Source organism: Ctenopharyngodon idella, chromosome 1 (genome assembly GCF_019924925.1).
Source record: "Ctenopharyngodon idella isolate HZGC_01 chromosome 1, HZGC01, whole genome shotgun sequence".
Classification (NCBI taxonomy): Eukaryota; Metazoa; Chordata; class Actinopteri; order Cypriniformes; family Xenocyprididae; genus Ctenopharyngodon; species Ctenopharyngodon idella.
Genome location: NC_067220.1, coordinates 7,832,641 through 7,851,604, shown reverse-complemented (window position 1 = coordinate 7,851,604; position 18,964 = coordinate 7,832,641). Strand labels below are relative to the sequence as shown.

Genomic DNA, 18,964 nt, shown 5'->3' with positions numbered 1-18,964 from the left:
GTGGTCAGCTTACTAGGGCTGTGATTGGAAAATAATATGTCGCTTGGAGCTTTGTCTGTGTATGAGTCTGTTAACATTGGCTCAAAACGTAGTGAGCTTCCTACCCAAACACTTTCTTGGGCATTATATAATGCAAATTTGCCTATGATGCGCCAAAAAATTATCTTGGTTGGCAGCTCACTAGGACTATGTTTGAAAAAAGAATACTGGCATTAGGGATGCACCGATATGAAAATTTTGGCCGATACCAATAACCAATAATTCTTTACATTTGAAAGCCGATAACCGATATATATTTCCGATTAATCTGAATCCAAATTTTTAAATACTTTTTGAGAGCCTGATTACAAAAACAAAAGTCTCCACATTAAAAGCCATTATAATGTTCTCATTCATAATGTTATTATTTTCCTAGGAAAATAATGACTCCAATCATATTTTCTAGCAATTCAAAACCATAATGGCGGACAGTGCGCATCTGAAGTCTCTCAGCTGAAGGAAATAATCCATTATTTATAGGCTTTAATATAATTTTCTTATCGGGCCAATAATGATAACTTTAAATATGAACATATATCAACCGATACCGATATGGTGGTCGATATATCGTGCATCCCTAACTCACATACTGCCTTTTATTGTTCATTTTTGTGTAAAAAAAAATTAGTGAGATGTTAAAAAAATACTCTATTATGTCTAGTTCATTAATCACACTGGAAATGTGAAAGTCAATTGCAATCACATTGCAGTACTGTATTCCCTGTAGCACATTTTTGCAAATGGATTGCCTGGGTATTCAATGCATACAAAAATTAGCATACTATGTACGGTAGGTGTACTATATGGGGTGATTTTAAGTATATTGCAATCCAGAATTCACCCTACTTCAGAATTAGTATGAGTAGTATGCTGTTCCAAACAAAGCTTTGTGGACACAGCCATTGTGTTTCTTCATCTTTGCACCAGATGGCGCTATTGTTTCAAAAATTGTTATATATTTTTTTTAGCTTGTACATGTGTATAAAGGCATAGTGAGAGAACACGTCACGTGTGTCACAAAAACACAAATCTTCAAAAGCTAAAATGGCAAAAAGATAAACCCTAATCCTTACAAACAAAGTACTGTACTGTTAATAAACGATCGTGCTAATATCACGTACTGAATGATACTATCCATGATAATAAACTTAGTGTAGTACCAGGTTGTTGTCGTTGTACATGACCAAGAAACATTGTATTACCACGGTACCAAGTCTTAAAAAGCACTGAGACATGCAAAACAGAATAAATTAATTTAAAATATTCGAACTTATTGTACATTATTGCAATTAAGAGTCTCGAGGATGTCAAAGTGAAGCATGACTGCGAATACTGTAGTAAGAACTAAAATCCACACACAATAACAGATTTGTGTTTGGGGGGCGTGCTTCACTTTAATTAATTCACACTTCTGTCCAATCACTGCTCAGGAGGGCGGTGTTCAAGCGCTCAAGGCGCGCGCCCGAGCACGGAGACCGTAACTCGGTCCGGAATTCAGCGTAGAGTGATGACAGTCCCAACGCAGTCACATTTAGACAAGGAATAACTCACGTTCACCTCTTATCATTTAATGAACTGATCCAGTTTTACTTCCAGAGAAAAAAAAAAAAAAAAACAAGGCGCAACTCCAGACCATGCGCTCATTGTGAACAGCTGCGCAAAGACGCACAGGCTGAAAGACATTTGACAGCTCGCCAACGGGACATTGGAGTGGACATGTGAAGAAATGGATATGCAGCCTCTTCTTTTGATCAAAATGCGATCTGACATCATCATCATCGTCCTCATCCTCACTGCTGTGATTGTTCCCCTGTGCACCTCGCAGTCAGGTGAGCGTGAACTCCCGTGCGTAAAAGTGCTTATCCATCCTTCATATCAGTCTTATTGGATAGCTTTGTGTTTTTGGTGTAGCGTTTTGTTTAACATATGGACACATGTAAGTGCATTCAACATTTTGCAACCCGTAAACTCGCAGAGATCGATTATTCTCACTCAGGCAGCGCAAATACTTCTGTGCCAAACTCCAAGTGCCCAAAATACATCCGAGCGCAATTCATTTATTTATTCATTTGTGCTTAAGGATCCTTATCAATCCAGAGATGTCACAGCTTTCGTCAGAGATGAATGAAAGATGTATGTATCAGAAATCCACTGGTGATAAGAAATCACTGTTTGCACCGCCATTGCGCGTTTGCGCACACTGTTACGCGCCTGAATATGGATATGTTTCATTCTGTCTCCTTTTAAATTATCCTTTTTCCTGACTGATTTTGTTTTTTGAAGTGTGAATGAGCAGTTAAGTTATTTCATCCTCTCTCCACACGATGGTGGCAGTCAACCGAGAAACGGCAGCGCAGCTGAAGCGCGGAGTCGTGCGTTTTTACGCATCTTTCTTCATGATGTGTAATGACTGCGGAAGCGCTCGGAACCTTTAAGAATTAACTCGTTATGTATTCATCGATATTTCCATTCTCAGAATGAGAGTGTTTGGGTTAATTACGATTTTTTTCACCCTCCCTAAAAGAATTCAACATTAAAACCGCTAAAGAATATCCCAAATTATTATAATAATTATTATGTATACTAATACTAATTTAATGTTTAATAACGTAAATCATTTTTTATAATTTATATATTTTCACAAGTCATTGTTTATCAATCTAATTATTTATGAAGACTGATGATTTTGTTGAATGCTGCTATTTTGTTTAATTCACTTTCAACTCTTTTGGAGTGAATCTACCTAATGAAATCTAACACCAATGAAACTGATGTTAGATGGGAAGGGTCCATCGGTTTCCTCTGCTCAAGGTTACTGCACCTGCAAAATATCAGGCTATTGAATATTTATAAGCTAATTTAAGTGTTGTTTTAAACCATCTGAGCTATGCTGACTGTAGTGAATAATCTTTTTTTATTAAACACTCTGGCATGTGCTTTGAGCTCATTTCAAAAATGTGTGCATGCAAATATGTTCTACATCATTTTTTCATTGTTTGTAGGCCTGGCTATGTGGAAAATCGTTTTAAAAACGTGTCCTTTAAATGCTTCTCATTTATGCATCAGCTCACACCTCTGTCGAGAACCATATGGCACCGTGTTTGACCCAGGCTTCCATCTGACATTTAAGTCTGATAGAAAATTACTGCTGGTAGACCTGAGAATATGATCAAATTATTAATCATCTTCAACCCAAATTAAGTTTGGTTGGAGAGTTCATGCGAGCCGAGGGAGTGAGAATATTTCCTGTTAATTAATGTCGTCACTGCTCTTCATGTCTAGACGTGAACTTTCTTTCGAGCAGAAGAAGTTTCTTGCTTGGTGGAATATTCCGATATTAAGACAATGATTGTTAATAACATCCTCTAATGGGATAACATGGATCATCAGCTTGCAGAAGACAGCAGCTTGTCACATTTTCTGTATTTATAAGCATTTGCTTTACAGTAATTATTCACACATCTGGTCTTTTGATCATAGGTATCAATATGTTTATGCACTGCTCTTAATGTACGAACATATCTGTAGTATAATTCACCCAGTTTACTGTGTTTTTTGTTTTGGTGCAACACAAAAGAAGATGTTTGGGAGAATGTTTGCATCCACATTTGCATCCATGAACTCCATCGAATGGGCTAGTTAAGCTCTGTTACCAAAGCCAATATTTTTGACATGTTCCTCAGTGTGTAAAAGCAATCAAAAATTGCTTGTACTGTACAGTAATGTGCTTACAATGGAAATCTGTGGAGCAAGACATTCTGGAGAGTTTAAAAGCAGGAATGTGCAGCTCTTTTTGTAAAGTTGTCTAAATCATCCTTTTAGCAATGAGAAGCAATTTCCTAGGTGGATGAACATCTTGGGTGGACTTTTCTTGATATAAGAAGTCACTTTCTTTTGGTTAGGGAGTGATTGTATCACACTAGTCTTATGTTAACACATACTGTACACTACCATTCAAAAGTGAATGTTTGTGAATGTTTTTGAAAGAAGTCTCTTCTGCTCACCAAGGCTGCATTTATTTGATCAAAAATACAGTAAAAACTGTAATATTTTGAAATATTATTATAATTTAAAATATCTGTTTTCTATGTTAATATATTTTAAAATGTAATTTATTCCTGTGATCAAAGCTGAATTTTCAGCATCATTACTCCAGTCTTCAGTGTCACATGATCCTTCAGAAATCATTATGATATGATGATTTGTTGAAAACAGTTGATCCGCTTACTATTTTTATGGAAACCTTGATACATTTTTCTCAGTATTCTTTGATGAATAGACTATTATAAATGTCTTTACTGTCACTTTAAATCAATTTAATGCATCTTTGCTGAATAAAAGTATTAATTTCTTTTGAACAGTATAGTGAAAAATAAATATTCCAAAATGTATTTGAAATACATTTATTTTACGCTAAGTATACTACAAATACTTTTACATATTTATGTACTTAATATAAATACCATGCAATTGTACTTTTGGTATACTAAATTAATATACTCAAAGTCTGCTAAATTGGAACAACTAATTTAGTACTTAATGCACTTTAGTTATCTGGTTATCCAACTAAAGATATACTGAAGTATATTTGATTGTGCTAAAATGGAACTATTGCAAGTATACTTTAAATATATTGCATTTAAAGACTGATATTATACAAAGATCATACTATACTAATTGTGATATTAAAACACATTTTAGGCTTAATATTAAGAAATGTGCGAGTACTCCAAATTAAGTTTAATTATAATATTTATATCAGTAAATCTCAAGCGATATGTCAGTAAATATGTTAATAGATGTGTACTAAGTATGAAATAAATGTATTTTAAATACATTTTGGTATTTAAGTCTTGTGGCCACACTTTCTTGAGTAAACTTTCTGGACTTTAAAGTGTGTAACTTTCTTTCTTTCCTTCTTTTCTTTCATGAAAAACAAGGAGTTTCAACTTGAACCGTTTCTGTATCTGATTATTTAACTTTTCATCAGTATTTGACCGTGGTGGCGTTTTGGCTCTTGACCCATGTGTGCAAAGCAGTGAGAAACTTCTTTCTCTATTCAATTGAGCTCTCAGACTCTCCGCCAAAGCAAATGGTTGACTTCTTTTTTCAGCATCCTCTTATTGTCCCGGCTCTTAAGAGGGAATGACATCTTCAATTTACCGATTCTCGGTACGAAGTAAACCAATAAAGCCTGTTGTAATCCACAGACTCGCTCTTTTTTAAGAATGGCAGAAAGGCAAAAAAGCTGAGAGGATTTTCTTTTCAGTGGCTGTGGGGTTTGTTTCTCTACCACTTGTAATTCCTCTCAGAAAACAAATGCCTGCGGGCCTCGCTCTGTAGGACAGGGCTGCCAGGACCCCCCTCCTCCTCTCCCTACGAGTCTTTCAGGCTCGCTTTCACCCTCCCCATCAGTTTCTCTTTCACCGTCTCCTCCGCGCTGCCTGGCTCCGTGCCCTCGCAGTCAGCTGTAATGCTAGTCTTCTCCTCATCCTGTGTGTGATGCAGCCCTGCATTTCTTATTGAGCTTTAGCTGCGAGCGCATGATTGTTGGTTTATACAGGTGTTTAAGCCCACTAAGCAGGTTCATCATTGTCTTTCTGAGCATCAGGCATTAGAAAGACCCTTGGAAATTTTTAAACAGAGATAAAATGTGTCCCATCGCCCCTGCGGTGTAATGCCTCTGCAATAACTGCAGTTTTTACAAAGGAATTACTTAGAAGAGTTATAGTTTGCTTATATTAAAGGGGTCCTTGAGTATGATTTGACTTTTTTAACTTTAGTTAGTGTGTAATGTTGCTGTTTGAGCATAAACAACATCTGCAAAGTTACGACGCTCAAAGTTCAATATAAAGGGAGATATTTTCTTTTACAGAAATCACTTTTTAAGGACTACAACAAACTGCTGGTAGGGACTACAACGAGCTTCTTCCCGGGTTGGTGACATCACAAACCCTAAAATTTACATAAACCCAGCCCCAAGAACACGCAACAAAGGGGGCGAGGCCATGTTGGGCTGCTTTAGAGAAGAGGAAGAGTTGTTGTAGTAGAGTGTTGTGATCATGCCGTCATTTTACACCGGACTGCTTCACAAACGAGGGTCAATTCAACGCTGGATTTGCACTAAAGATTAACATGACGGCACATGCTAGTCGATGAGTTGAATCAACTCCACAGCAACTACATACATTTATCCACTAACCATTCAGAAACGTCCAGTTTCATTCTAAAAGTTGTAACTTCTTCCTGAGTCTCTCCATCAGTGTCGACTCCGGTTTGAACAATGTAAGGCTGAACACCGTTACTGACAATCCTCATTTTGGCTGCGTAAGATTCTCCAGCTTTGTTGTTGATGAGCAACCGAAGCGTGAGCTGTTAAAGCTCCGCCCTCTTCTGGAAAGGGGGCCGGGAGCAGCAGCTCATTTGCATTTAAAGGGACACACACAAAAACGTGTGTTTTTGCTCACAAATAGGGGGGAATAAGGGGAAATTTGACAAGCTATAATAAATGATCTGTGGGGTATTTTGAGCTGAAACTTCACAGACACATTCTGGAGACACCAGAGACTTATATTACATCTTGTGAAAGGGGCATTATAGATCCCCTTTAACATACAACTGCAATACGAGATGAAACTTTGCTTTAAATGGTTCTTTTTGTGAAAATAAACCTGTAACTTTGAAGGAAATGTGAGCAGTGTTTGCCATGATGGTAGGATGTTGTGGGTTTTTGCCAAAGCGTTGATCTTATACTCCCCAAGGCTACATTTATTTGATCAAAAATACAGTAAACAATTCTAATATTGTGAAATATTATTATACAGTAAAGTAAAGACAGTAATATTGTCATGTTTAGTTTTAGTTTCTTTTTCAAAGAGAAACATAACAAGAGTCCATTATGTTTCTCTTTGTTGTCATCTGCCTATGTTCCTGTTTGCACGTCATTAATCTTGTCATGGTTTTTCATTAAGTTCCTAATTAAAGCGCACCTGTTTTTAATTGAGTTTGTCACCTTGTGTATTTAAGTTCCTCTGTCTCTCATGGTCATTGTCCGTGTTCGTTTGGCACACTGTTAAGTTGGCCCAAAAAAAAAAAAGAAAAAGAAAAAGTAATTTAAATACTTCAATTTTAGTGTTTGTTAGGGTTCAACTCACTAATGGTAATAGAAAAGTAAAGGAAAGCATCATTAATTCATGAGCATATGTTCAAATCATGAGAGACACAGCAGTAGTGCGTAGAAAAATATGCCAAGGTGAGCGTAAACAATATTGCTTGTCCCAGTTGCACAGGGTTGGCAAATTTCTACATTTTTTTCAATCTTTATGGTCTTGGTTTGGTCTGTAGGTGAGGTGGACAGGGTTGCTGTTACCCTGACCTTGGCTCTGTGTTTCTTGAAAACCGCGAGACGTCTGAGCTTTATGTTCTCAGCGGAGGGCTGGCGTACATCTCCACCGATCCATCACTCGTTCCTCCAGCAGTAAATATCGCACTCTAATTCAAGATGAGCGTGACTATAATTTAAAGCGACAGCATCTTAGCTGAGAACAATAAAGCAAGACAAAAGCAGACGTCGGTAATTTTAATTTGATAAGCAGGCGATGGCGGTGAGAGATCATTGGATCTGGTTGTGTTCCACCGATAATTATAAGGCTCAAGTCATCAATTAAAAGTTTTCTAAGAGCCTGTCATACACTCTAAAAAATGCTGGGTTAAAAACAACCCAAGTTGGGTTCAATATGGACAAACCCAGCGGTTGGGTTAAATGTTTCACCTTCTGGGCAGTTTTATTTAACTCAACTATTGTTTAAAAATTACTGTATAGCTGGCTTAAAATGAACCCAAAATATGTTATATGTATAATCCTTTGAAATGAGGTTAAAAACTGACGGTGAGAGATGTTTTAGTCGGGCACCAGGAAAGCAACGCTAGATGTTTCCATTGTGTGACTAGATGGGTAATGCATATACCACTGAACTCTCTCTCTCTCTCTAACACACACACACACACACACACACACACACACACACACACACACACACACACACACACACACACACACACACACACACACACACACAGACAGTGCTGAAGGAATCAAAGGTTTGTCGCAGCTGTGTTGTGGCTTTGCAGGTTGTCTGAGCTCATGGATTCCCCAGGCAAAGATCCTAAATAAAGACATCCTATCGGCTGCCTCAAACTTTTGGCCGAGTCGCAATAGAAAAGCTTTTATTATAGCATCTGTCCATAGGTGCATTGAGTGTGTTGGCTGAAACCCATCATCAAGTCTCAGCTGGGTGTCAGAGCTCTCTGCATCTCACTCAGAGACACCCAAAATTGCTCCTCTTCTTCTGTTCACTATCAATCGCAACATTTTTTCAGGCCTGAAAACACGTCTTTTTTCTTCTGCTGGAAATATCAGCAACTAAATCAGATATTCATATTGAAAAGATATTGTATTGCTAAAATCTTGCATACTGGACTATAACACAACAATGACTGGCACATTTTTCATCTGCCTTGTCTCAGGCAATATTTTTCTCCATAGGGATTTCAAAAAATAGCTTGGTAAAGATTTCTAAGTCTTTTAACTAAACTAACAAACTATTCTAAGTAATATAACAAAACCGTCTTACAGTATAGTCATCAGGGATGTGATTTTTCCATATTCATCATGATCTGGTGTTTCAGAGCGGCTCGGTTCACATTAAATGTTGCTCCACATGAACTCCATCTCTGAAAGTGCTTTTGGGTTTGGGTTGCTTATAATGTGTGTTTGAAAACATGGCATGCGCCAACCATCTTCCCAAATTTGTAATGAGAATTGTTCATAATATCTGTTGTCAACAAAAGAAGAGCTTTTTACCGCTTTTCTTCCAAAATAAAAGTTGTATAATTAAAGCAGAGAAATTTAGACAGCCATAAATATTAGTATTGTATTTTACTGTTGTTCTGTAAATTATTGTTATCATTATTATTGTTAAATGTTGTTCTTTTATTTTACAGTGCAATAGTATTATTGCAATAGTGATATATTTCTTAATTGATTTGCTTGATTTTTATAGTTTAAATAATAATAATTATTATTATCATTATCATTATTTTGATGATTTATAATGTAATATAATATAATATAATATAATATAATATTTGTATTATTATTAAATACTGTTCTTTTATTTTAGAGTGCAATAGTATTATTGCAATTGTAATATATTTATTCATTGATTTGCTTGACTTTTATAGTTTAAATAATAATAATAATAATAATTATTATTATTGTTATTATATATGATATATAATTACATTTAATAATATAATATAATATAATAATTATTATATATAACATACTAATAATATATATATATATATATATATATATATATATATATATATATATATATATATTAAATACTGTTATTTATTTTAGAGTGCAATAATATTATTGCAAATGTAATCTATTACTTTACTGATTTACCTGATTTTTATAGTTTAAATAATAATAATAATAATAATAATTATTATTATTATTATTATTATAATCATATTTAATAATATAATATAATAATTTATTATTATTATTATTATTATTATTATTAAATACTGTTTTATTTTAGAGTGCAATAATATTATTGCAATTGTAGTATATTATATTATTGATTTGCTTGATTTTTATAGTTTAAATAATAATAATAATTATTATTATAAATATAATATAATAATAATTATTCTTAGTAGAAGTAGTTGTAGTAGTAGTATCATATAGTCCTATTGAATTGGGAAAACAGGGTTTCCTTATTTCTTTAGCTGATCACATGCAAGTCATTGATTACAAAAAATATAAAAAAACAATATATTTATATGTATTGATACATATTCATATATTTGTAAATATATAAGTAGCTTAGACAATATTTGCAATGCTTCATGGGTGTGGGCGGTATTTTGAACAATTTTGCAGACGTTTCTATGGTAACATCTACTTCTCTGATTGGTGGATCCCTCTTCATGATTCCAGTGTAGATCGTCATTGGATATACGATTATGAACATATTAATTTTAAATTGAAAATCACACTACAAAACCATTGCTTAAATTCGTACTCCTTGTACGTCTGTATTGAAAGGTTTATACTTTATTGTTTTTCTGTTTCTCTGTGGAGAAATTGAATGTGATTTTTAATTGCAAATTTAGTTTGCAGCTCTACTTGTACTGTTTTTGACCTTCAATCAATCGCTTATGCTTGTATTATTCTTAGTAATTTTGGATAAAAGCACTTGCTAAATAGTTAAATTGAAATCCGTTGTGTCATGTACAGTTAGCTTCAGCGAAGTATTGCATTTGTATGTGATAATCTTCAAATTCAGATCAGACAGGAATCCCAAACTACAGACTGTATGGAAGTGAACTCTGCCTCTGCTCAGGTCAGGCATGTGGAAACGTAATACTAATATCATTTCTAATAGAGTATTCCTGCAGTCCAAATGCCACATAATTCTTATCGTTCCTTTTCTGAGAAATTGCTTGTGCCTGTGAGGATAAAAACAGCCGTGTTATTATGTGTCATATTAATAGGTTGTGGAATGGTTTACTCTTACGTCTATGGCTGCCCACCAGCCCAAGTCAAAACTGAAATAAACAGCTAAGGTTACTGTGAAGCCAAAGGTTAATGTGGGGACAAAGAACTGGATCTGTCCAAATACTTCATAAAACGTTATGTGAATATCTTAATGATTGAGTGACTGGCTCATCATTGATCAAATCCTTTATTTTCACAATCATGCATGCAATACTGATGTGCAGCTCTTTCTTCAAAGGTGACTCCTTCCTACGCACAGGAAAGTCACTTGCCCTCCAGCTGCATAAGTGTCAAGTTGAAAGAAAGTCAAATAAGGCTGGACTTACTAGTCGTAAGACCTGATCAAAATCCAGACGCTATTTGAAGTCCTACGTCTGAGTTCTCAGATCGCAGAGCAAAACGGCCTTGGTTTTTGCATATATACGTCCATCGCTTTGAAATGAGGCTAATTTGTTCATACTGCTCACATTTTAGGGTTAAGAGTCTACAGATATACGCTACAAATCAAAAGTTTCAAAAAGTAAAAGTATGAATTTTATTTATTTAAAGGGATCTATAATGCCCCTTTTACAAGATGTAATATAAGTCTCTGGTGTCCCCAGAATGTGTCTGTGAAGTTTGAGCTCAAAATACCCCACAGATCATTTATTATAACTTGTCAAATTTGCCCCTATTTGGGTGTGAGCAAAAACGCGCCGTTTTTGTGTGTGTCCCTTTAAATGCAAATGAGCTGCTGGTCCCGGCCCCCTTTCCAGAAGAGGGAGGAGCTTTAACAGCTCGTGCTTCGGTTTCTCAACAACAACAAAGCTGGAGAATCTCACGCAGCCAAAATGAGGATTGTCAGTAACAGTGTTCAGCCTTACATTGTTCAAACCGGAGTCGGACACTGATGGAGAGACTCAGGAAGAAGTTACAACTTTTAGAATGCAACTGGACGTTTCTGAATGGTTAGTGGATAAATTTATGTAGTTGCTGTGGAGTTGATTCAACTCATCGACTAGCATGTGCCGTCATGTTAATCTTTTGTGCAAATCCAGCGTTGAATTGACCCTCGTTTGTGAAGCAGTCCGGCGTAAAATGACGGCATGATAACAACACTCTACTACAACAACTCTTCCTCTTCTCTAAAGCAGCCCAACATGGCCTCACCCCCTTTGTTGCGTGTTCTTGGGGGCGGGGTTTATGTAAATTTTAGGGTTTGTGATGTCACCAACCCAGGAAGAAGCTTGTTGTAGCCCCCACCAGCCGTTTGTTGTAATCCTGAAAAAGCAATCTCCCTTTGCATTGAACTTTGAGTGTCGTAACTTTGCAGATGTTGTTTATGCTCAAACAGCAACATTACACACTAACTAAAGTTAAAAAAGTGAAATCATAATCAACCACCCCTTAAATCTCTTAGAAATTATTTGTCAAGTCTTTACTGTCACTTTTGAGCAATTCAAGGCACTCTTGCTGAATAAAAGTATTAATTTAGATTTTAGTATTAAGTATTAAAAGGATCATATCTAGATACCAGAATATCACATGCTTTAGGTGGGCTCTTTGGACTTGGACCATTATAAGCAACTACCAAACAACCAGGCCAAACCACCTAGTACACTCTACCAGCATGACACCAGCGTTTGCACAGGGAAATATTACTTTTTCAGAAAATCTAGTTATGAGTTATTGAAAAATAAGGTTTCTAATCTATGTTTGCTCTCTTTTTTTAGCACGTATACATTGCTTCACACACACACACACACACACACACACACACGGCGTGCCCTCAGAGACAGGGTGATTAATCGGCCTGACTAGGGCTTGTGAAAGTTGCGATGGTGCAGCTGTACTCGAGGGAAACCAACCATTGCCCTGTCAACTCAACCACACAGACACCATATTCCCCGTCTCCTGAACCTGACAGCTAAAATTAGTCTTTGAGCTCTTTCTCCCTCCGTTTCTCCTTTGTAACCAATCCGCCATTGTTTCACCTTGCCCCGAGGGATAGTTTTTCATCCCTGCATGAGTTATTAAAATAAGAAGAGAGGCATTTGATTTAATGCACGTAATTATGAGAGAGAGTTTGAGTGTTTGTTTGCTTTTGAAAAGCTCAAGTTTTCTCATTAAAAGACAGCTAAATGTAGTGCCTGAAGATCTGAAGATAAGTAATGAATCCTCCAAAACGGCCATGTTTTACAAGGCAAAATGCTTCTAGAGTTACTTATAACATGTGGTACAGAATAGGGCCTCAAATGGTTTTGTTTTTAACAAATTGGTCAGTGAAAGAAGTTGCCTAACTAACCTCATTATATTTCTTTAAATCAGATTGATTTGATTTGGTTTTGTTATTTTCTTTAATTAATAGATACGTCAGTTGTAAGGTATATAAAAATGCAAACGTAGCTCTTGACCAGCACAGTCTCAAGATTATTTTGAATGTCTTAGGACAAGTTGAATTTTAAACAAAATAAAATCTATACCACTTGGGTAAAATGTAATTGCAAATGTGAACTGTAGGTGGCACTAGAGGGTTTGGGAGGTTGACTCCAAATTTGGTCAGGTGATTTTTCAGACCCTGTCCTGTAACTCTGCCAAATTTCATAACTTTTTGCCATAGTTTTCTGGGCTGCCACCAAACTCAACAGCAGAGGAAGCTAACGAATAATATTAATAAGTGGCCGTCAGCATACCTTTTTGCTTCTTGGCCCATAAATATAGTCCATTGCACTGCTTAATGTGATGGGATGTATTTTCATATAGATTTAACAGAACGAGCACAAGCTATTCCTCTACTTTCATTAGTTCATCCACAATACTTATCCTGCATAGCTTCATTCGAAGAGGCATACGATTTAAACCCTTTATCGAGGGTGCTGAGATATTCACAGTAATGGTTCTGTTCAAGAGCTTCTCCAGGTCATTTATCAGGTCTAGCTGGGCAGGATCAAATAAATCACAAGCTCTCTAGACACTTTCATGGAGGTGGTCTTCTGTGAGACACTCCAATGGACTGAGCAGCTGAGCTTGACGGATCGGAGGAAGGTCATGAAATAGTTTAATGCCCCATAACACCAGACAACCTCTAACGCTTAAGGTCGTTAATCACATTACTATTAATTGTTTAATTAGATTTTAATTATACCAACCATTCTCATTGTGTTTGAGGGTAAATCTCCTGAAAAACATGTTCAGGTCACTGAAATTAAATGTTCTGAAATAGAAAATAGATTTTATTTTATTATTTTGATGTAAACCTGCACTGTAAAAAAATCAGTTTACATAGGCTAATAAAACTGGCAGCTGTAGTTGCCAGAATAATTCTGTAAAAAAATACAGTGAAAATGCAAATAACCTGTAAATTTTACAATGTAAAACTGTAATTTAAACCGATGCTGCTGGATTAGCAAGGCCATGCTGCTACTAAAATCTGTTTTGTACTTTTAACATATACTGACATCCATGATAATAACACTGGTGGAAAACCACATGATGAATCAAAGTTCAAGCAGCTTTTCCACAAGTTGAGGGAAATACTAATATATAGAAGGTGCACAGTGTCATACACACAAATACAAATCACCATCATCAAAATAATACAATAAACATTAATTTAACAACATAATATGTAACATAAAACCCTAATGTACATATAACTGATAAGAAAAAAAAAACTAAGAAGAAACATAATTATTAAAATGAAGAACATCAAATGTGAAGTGTCGCACAGGGAATTGTGGAAATGTCAGTTTACGGTTTTTCACTGTAAATTATAATTGATTTTACAGTACTGAAATGAATGGTTAGAAATATTACAGTTCTTCTTCGTATATACTACGGGAATTTACTCTTAACCAATTAACAGCTTTTTAAGGTCACATTTTACAGTCTTTTACAGTTAAAATTACAATCTTTTTTTCTGTGTAGGTTTAATATAATTTGAGAAGAAGTTAACTAAATCTGAAAAAAAAAAAAAAAAAAAAAAAAAATTCTATTAACGTTGTAAAAGTTTCCTGTTAGCATTGTGGTGTAGAGGGCGAAGAGAAAAAACCTAAATAACAGTCTTTAATGAAAAATATCAAGAGAAACAACAAATATAGGCCTGTAACAACCACATAATTCAAATACGACAGGGAACCAAAAACTGAGGAAACTAAGGTCCTAAATAGAGTATTGAAGTAACTCAAGGAACAACAGGTGAAGATAATCAGTAACTATAGAAACAAACAAGGATCAAGAACACAGGCAAACGGACTCAGGGAGAACCAAACTAAGGGTACGTTTACACAATACCGTTTTCAACAAAAAAACAGAACTTTTTAATGCGTTTTGGCTGTTCATTTACACGACAACAGCATTTTAGGGGCCTAAAAACACATACATTTGAAAACAGGTTTCAAAGATTTTGAAAACAATACCATTATCGTCTCAGTGTAAAGTACAAATTTGCGAATTTGTGAAAACGGTGACATTATATGTGTTCAGTCTATAGGCACATAGTGTTTCATCGCCATCTACTGGCCTGGCAGCAGAATACAGCGTTTTTAATCGTTTTCACGGATCTGTGTGAACGGGGATAGTTTTGACAAAAAAAGCAAAAAGGAAACTCTTTTCCGTTTTTTCGTACATTGTTATCATGTAAATGTGCCCTAAAACACACTGAAACTAAATAGAACCAAAGCATACACCTGACATGGGGTTAGACTGTATGGTAATAATTAACTTTATTAAAACAACAACAACAGAAGTCCATATTATGTCTCAATTTGGCTAAGTATACGTGTTTTTGTGTGTGTGTAGGATCGAAGGAAACTGGGCAAATCAGGTCTGCCTCAGCAGCAACTACAGTCCAACAGAGAATTTAATTACATTCTTAATTAAGCTGTAATTCAAAGGCATCCTGTGTGTGTTTGTGTATGTACTCTCAAACAAGAAACACGAAGCATGTTTGATGTGCCTCCATACTATTTGTGTTCCCTTATCAGTGCAGGTTTCATATGCACGGCCTGAACCGCCAGCGATAGAGGCACGGGGTGAACGCAGCTGGGCTTTGCGGCTTTCATAAGGTGGCATAAAACCCGACCAGTCAACATGAGCAATCTGTCAGATAAGCCCTCATATTGTTAATACCACCTATAATGAACCAGCACGCTGCCACCGGCGAGAACCGTCATGCCACATAAGACCGTCTCCTTATTGTTCTGTGTTGTTCTCCGGTAACTAATTAGCGGAATTCTTTCAGAGCCACTTTTTTTTTTCTTCACTTTTGTTTTTACCCCTAAGCAATCCGCATTCTGTTATGCACACACAAATACTGCACACTGAGGAGATAAATTATTTGTCCATTAGTGGAAAGACAAATACCTTGAAGAATATTTCTCAAAATTATATTAGCCCAGTCTCAAGGGGAAAACATTGCTGTAGTATGTTTATCACTGAAACACCTAAATATTGCTGCGGTAATGTTTTGGGTCAGTATTTCATATTTATGTTATATATATATATATATATAACTTAAAAATATATTGTGTATATATATATATATATATATATATATATATATATACATACACACACCATGTCATTCAGGCATAACATTATGACCGCTGACAGGTGAAGTAAATAACACTGATTATCTCTTCATCACGGCACCTGTTAGTGGGTGGGATATATTAGGCAGCAAGTGAACATTTTGTCCTCAAAGTTGATGTGTTAGAAGCAGGAAAAATGGGTGGATTTGACCGAGTTTGACAAGGGCCAAATTGTGATGGCTAGACGACTGGGTCAGAGCATCTTTGAAACTGCAGCTCTTGTGGGGTGTTCCCGGTCTGCAGTGGTCAGTATCTATCAAAAGTGGTCCAAGGAAGGAACAGTGGTGAACCAGCGACAGGGTCAGGGGCAGAGGCAGTGTGACGCTTTGGGCAATGTTCTGCTGGGAAACCTTGGGTCCTGCCATCCATGTGGATGTTACTTTGACACGTACCACCTACCTAAGCATTGTTGCAGACCATGTACACCCTTTCATGGAAATGATATTCCCTGGTGGCTGTGGCCTCTTTCAGCAGGATAATGCACCCTGCCACAAAGCAAAAAAATGGTTCAGGAATGGTTTGAGGAGAACAACAACGAGTTTGAGGTGTTGACTTGGCCTCCAGATCTCAATCCAATCGAGCATCTGTGGGATGTGCTGAACAAACAAGTCCGATCCATGGAGGCCCCACCTCACAACTTACAGGACTTAAAGGATCTGCTGCTAACATCTTGGTGTCAGATACCACAGCACACCTTCAGGGGTCTAGTGGAGTCCATGCCTCGATGGGTCAGGGCTGTTTTGGCAGCAAAAAGGGGACCAACACAATATTAGGAAGGTGGTCATAATGTTATGCCTGATCGGTGTATAGTGCACATAATGCTTATCTCTCTAATGCTTTGAAAAACCATCAGGGGACACAAATGCGTTGTGTATTTTTGGGAAGTGCTGCTTGCAGGTATATTTGACTTTTCTTGTCATTTCATGATGATGTTTTGTTTAGCTGTACTGAAACTCTCAAACACGTACACTTGCAGCATTTTTTAAATATTTATGATTGAATTTTGAATGCATATGCAAATCACATCTAGCAGTGTTTAGTTCCTGTGCAAATGTCTTAATCTGACGCCGCATTGATCTTTACTTTTAATCTGGTGCCCAGCGTGAAACAGCAAGTTCTTCAAAAGTGCTCTGATTTTTGCACAGCATGAGACAAACAAGTTGATAGTCAATTGCAGTTCTTTTTAACTTATTTATATTTGTGCAGTGTCTTGATTGTCCTATGACAAATACTTAGTATTGCTCATTCAGTGCTTACTGGAGCTGAAATGGTTATATACTATTGCAACTCAATGACTGTTAAAACACTGATTTCAGTAAATGCAATGAACAAATGAAACTGTTTAAAATGAATGAGAGACACACAAAGAGGAAGACAACCTGTATGTCCTATCAGTCTCATATCATCCACCAGAAAGACTTTTTTTAAGACATGGGTGACCTTTGCTTTTATGCACTGTGTTTAGACAGAATCTGTCCATTTTATAGAAGTAAGTCTTTAATAATAGTGAAATGTCATTAAAATAAGGTTAACTGATTTTACATGTTTTATTAAGTAAGAAGAGTTAGTGTCGAAATATACTGGCAATGGTTTTGTAACATTCTTAGTATTATATTTAATCTCATTACAGCCGCTCTGTATGAAGTCTTAATAATGAAAACTAGGTGAAAAAAATAAATAAAATAAAAACTATACATTTTTCAGTGAATTTCTAACAAGAACAGTTTTTGTTGGCAGGGAAATTTGCTAAGGTAAAAATGCAGAGAGACTTGTATTCCTGTATTTTATTTTATTATTTTATTTTATATGATTTTTTTTTTTTTTTTTTTAAATAGTAAACAGTATATAGTAAGTACTGCACATTATACAGTAAACAATATCCCATTTTGAGCATATCCAATGTCTTTAAATCTCTTCCTTTTGATGATTCATTCAAACTGATTTGCAAAGCATTTTTGAACAGTGTTGGGGGAAATGCATTACAAGAAATACGAGTTACGTAATCGGATTACAACACTAGGAAATTATGTAATACGTTACTTTTGAATTAACAACAAAATATCTTATTTGAAAAAGAAACTAAGTAATTTACAAGTTACTTCATTTTACCATTTATTGACTGACACGTAAGGTAACCCCTCCTGTTCAAACTGCCCGCTTTAAGCGGGACTCAAACCCCGGTCTGCCAGCATAGGAGTCGGGCACTCTAACAAGGAGGCTAAAGACCGCAGTCTTTAGCGTGCCTCTTTAGATCAGGGCAGTGAGATTTACACGTATAGCTCTTACCAGCCTATGTCCGTTACACTCACCCCCCTAAACCTCACTCCTATCCTGGTCACGGCACCAATGTAACGCCTCCTGTTTGAACCGCCCGCTCTAAGCGGGACTCGAACCCAGGTTGACCGGCATGGGAGTCAGGCGCTCCAACAAGAACGCAGTCTTTACACGCAGAACTCTTACTGGCTTACGTACGTTACACTCACACCCCCAAAACTCACTCCCATTCAGGTCACGGCACCAATGTAACGCCTCCTGTTTGAACCGCCCGCTCTAAGCAGGACTCGAACCCAGGTCGCCGGCATGGGAGACGGGCACACTAACAAGGAGGCTAAGCTCTTATTGGCCTACGTCCATTACAGTAACACACTGCTTTCCATAAAAATTACCTAAGTAATGCAATTAGTTACTTTTTTAGTGAGTAACGCAATATTGTAGTGCAAATACTGTAGAAAGTATCTTTCCCCAACACTGTTTATGAATCACTTGACTGAAATAAAGT

General features: G+C 36.3%; 1 protein-coding gene across 7 annotated transcripts in view; it reads left to right on the top strand.

Moving 5' to 3' along the window:
- The first annotated feature begins 65 nt into the window (after positions 1-65).
- erbb4a (erb-b2 receptor tyrosine kinase 4a) overlaps positions 66-18,964 on the top strand; it is a 581,429-nt gene continuing 562,530 nt past the window's right edge. For all 7 annotated transcript variants that reach the window (XM_051890845.1, XM_051890859.1, XM_051890853.1 and 4 more), the window contains exon 1: positions 66-1,868. In XM_051890845.1, coding sequence (XP_051746805.1) covers positions 1,766-1,868 — 103 coding nt within the window. In that variant the 5' untranslated portion in view covers positions 66-1,765. The remainder of the gene's footprint in view (positions 1,869-18,964) is intronic.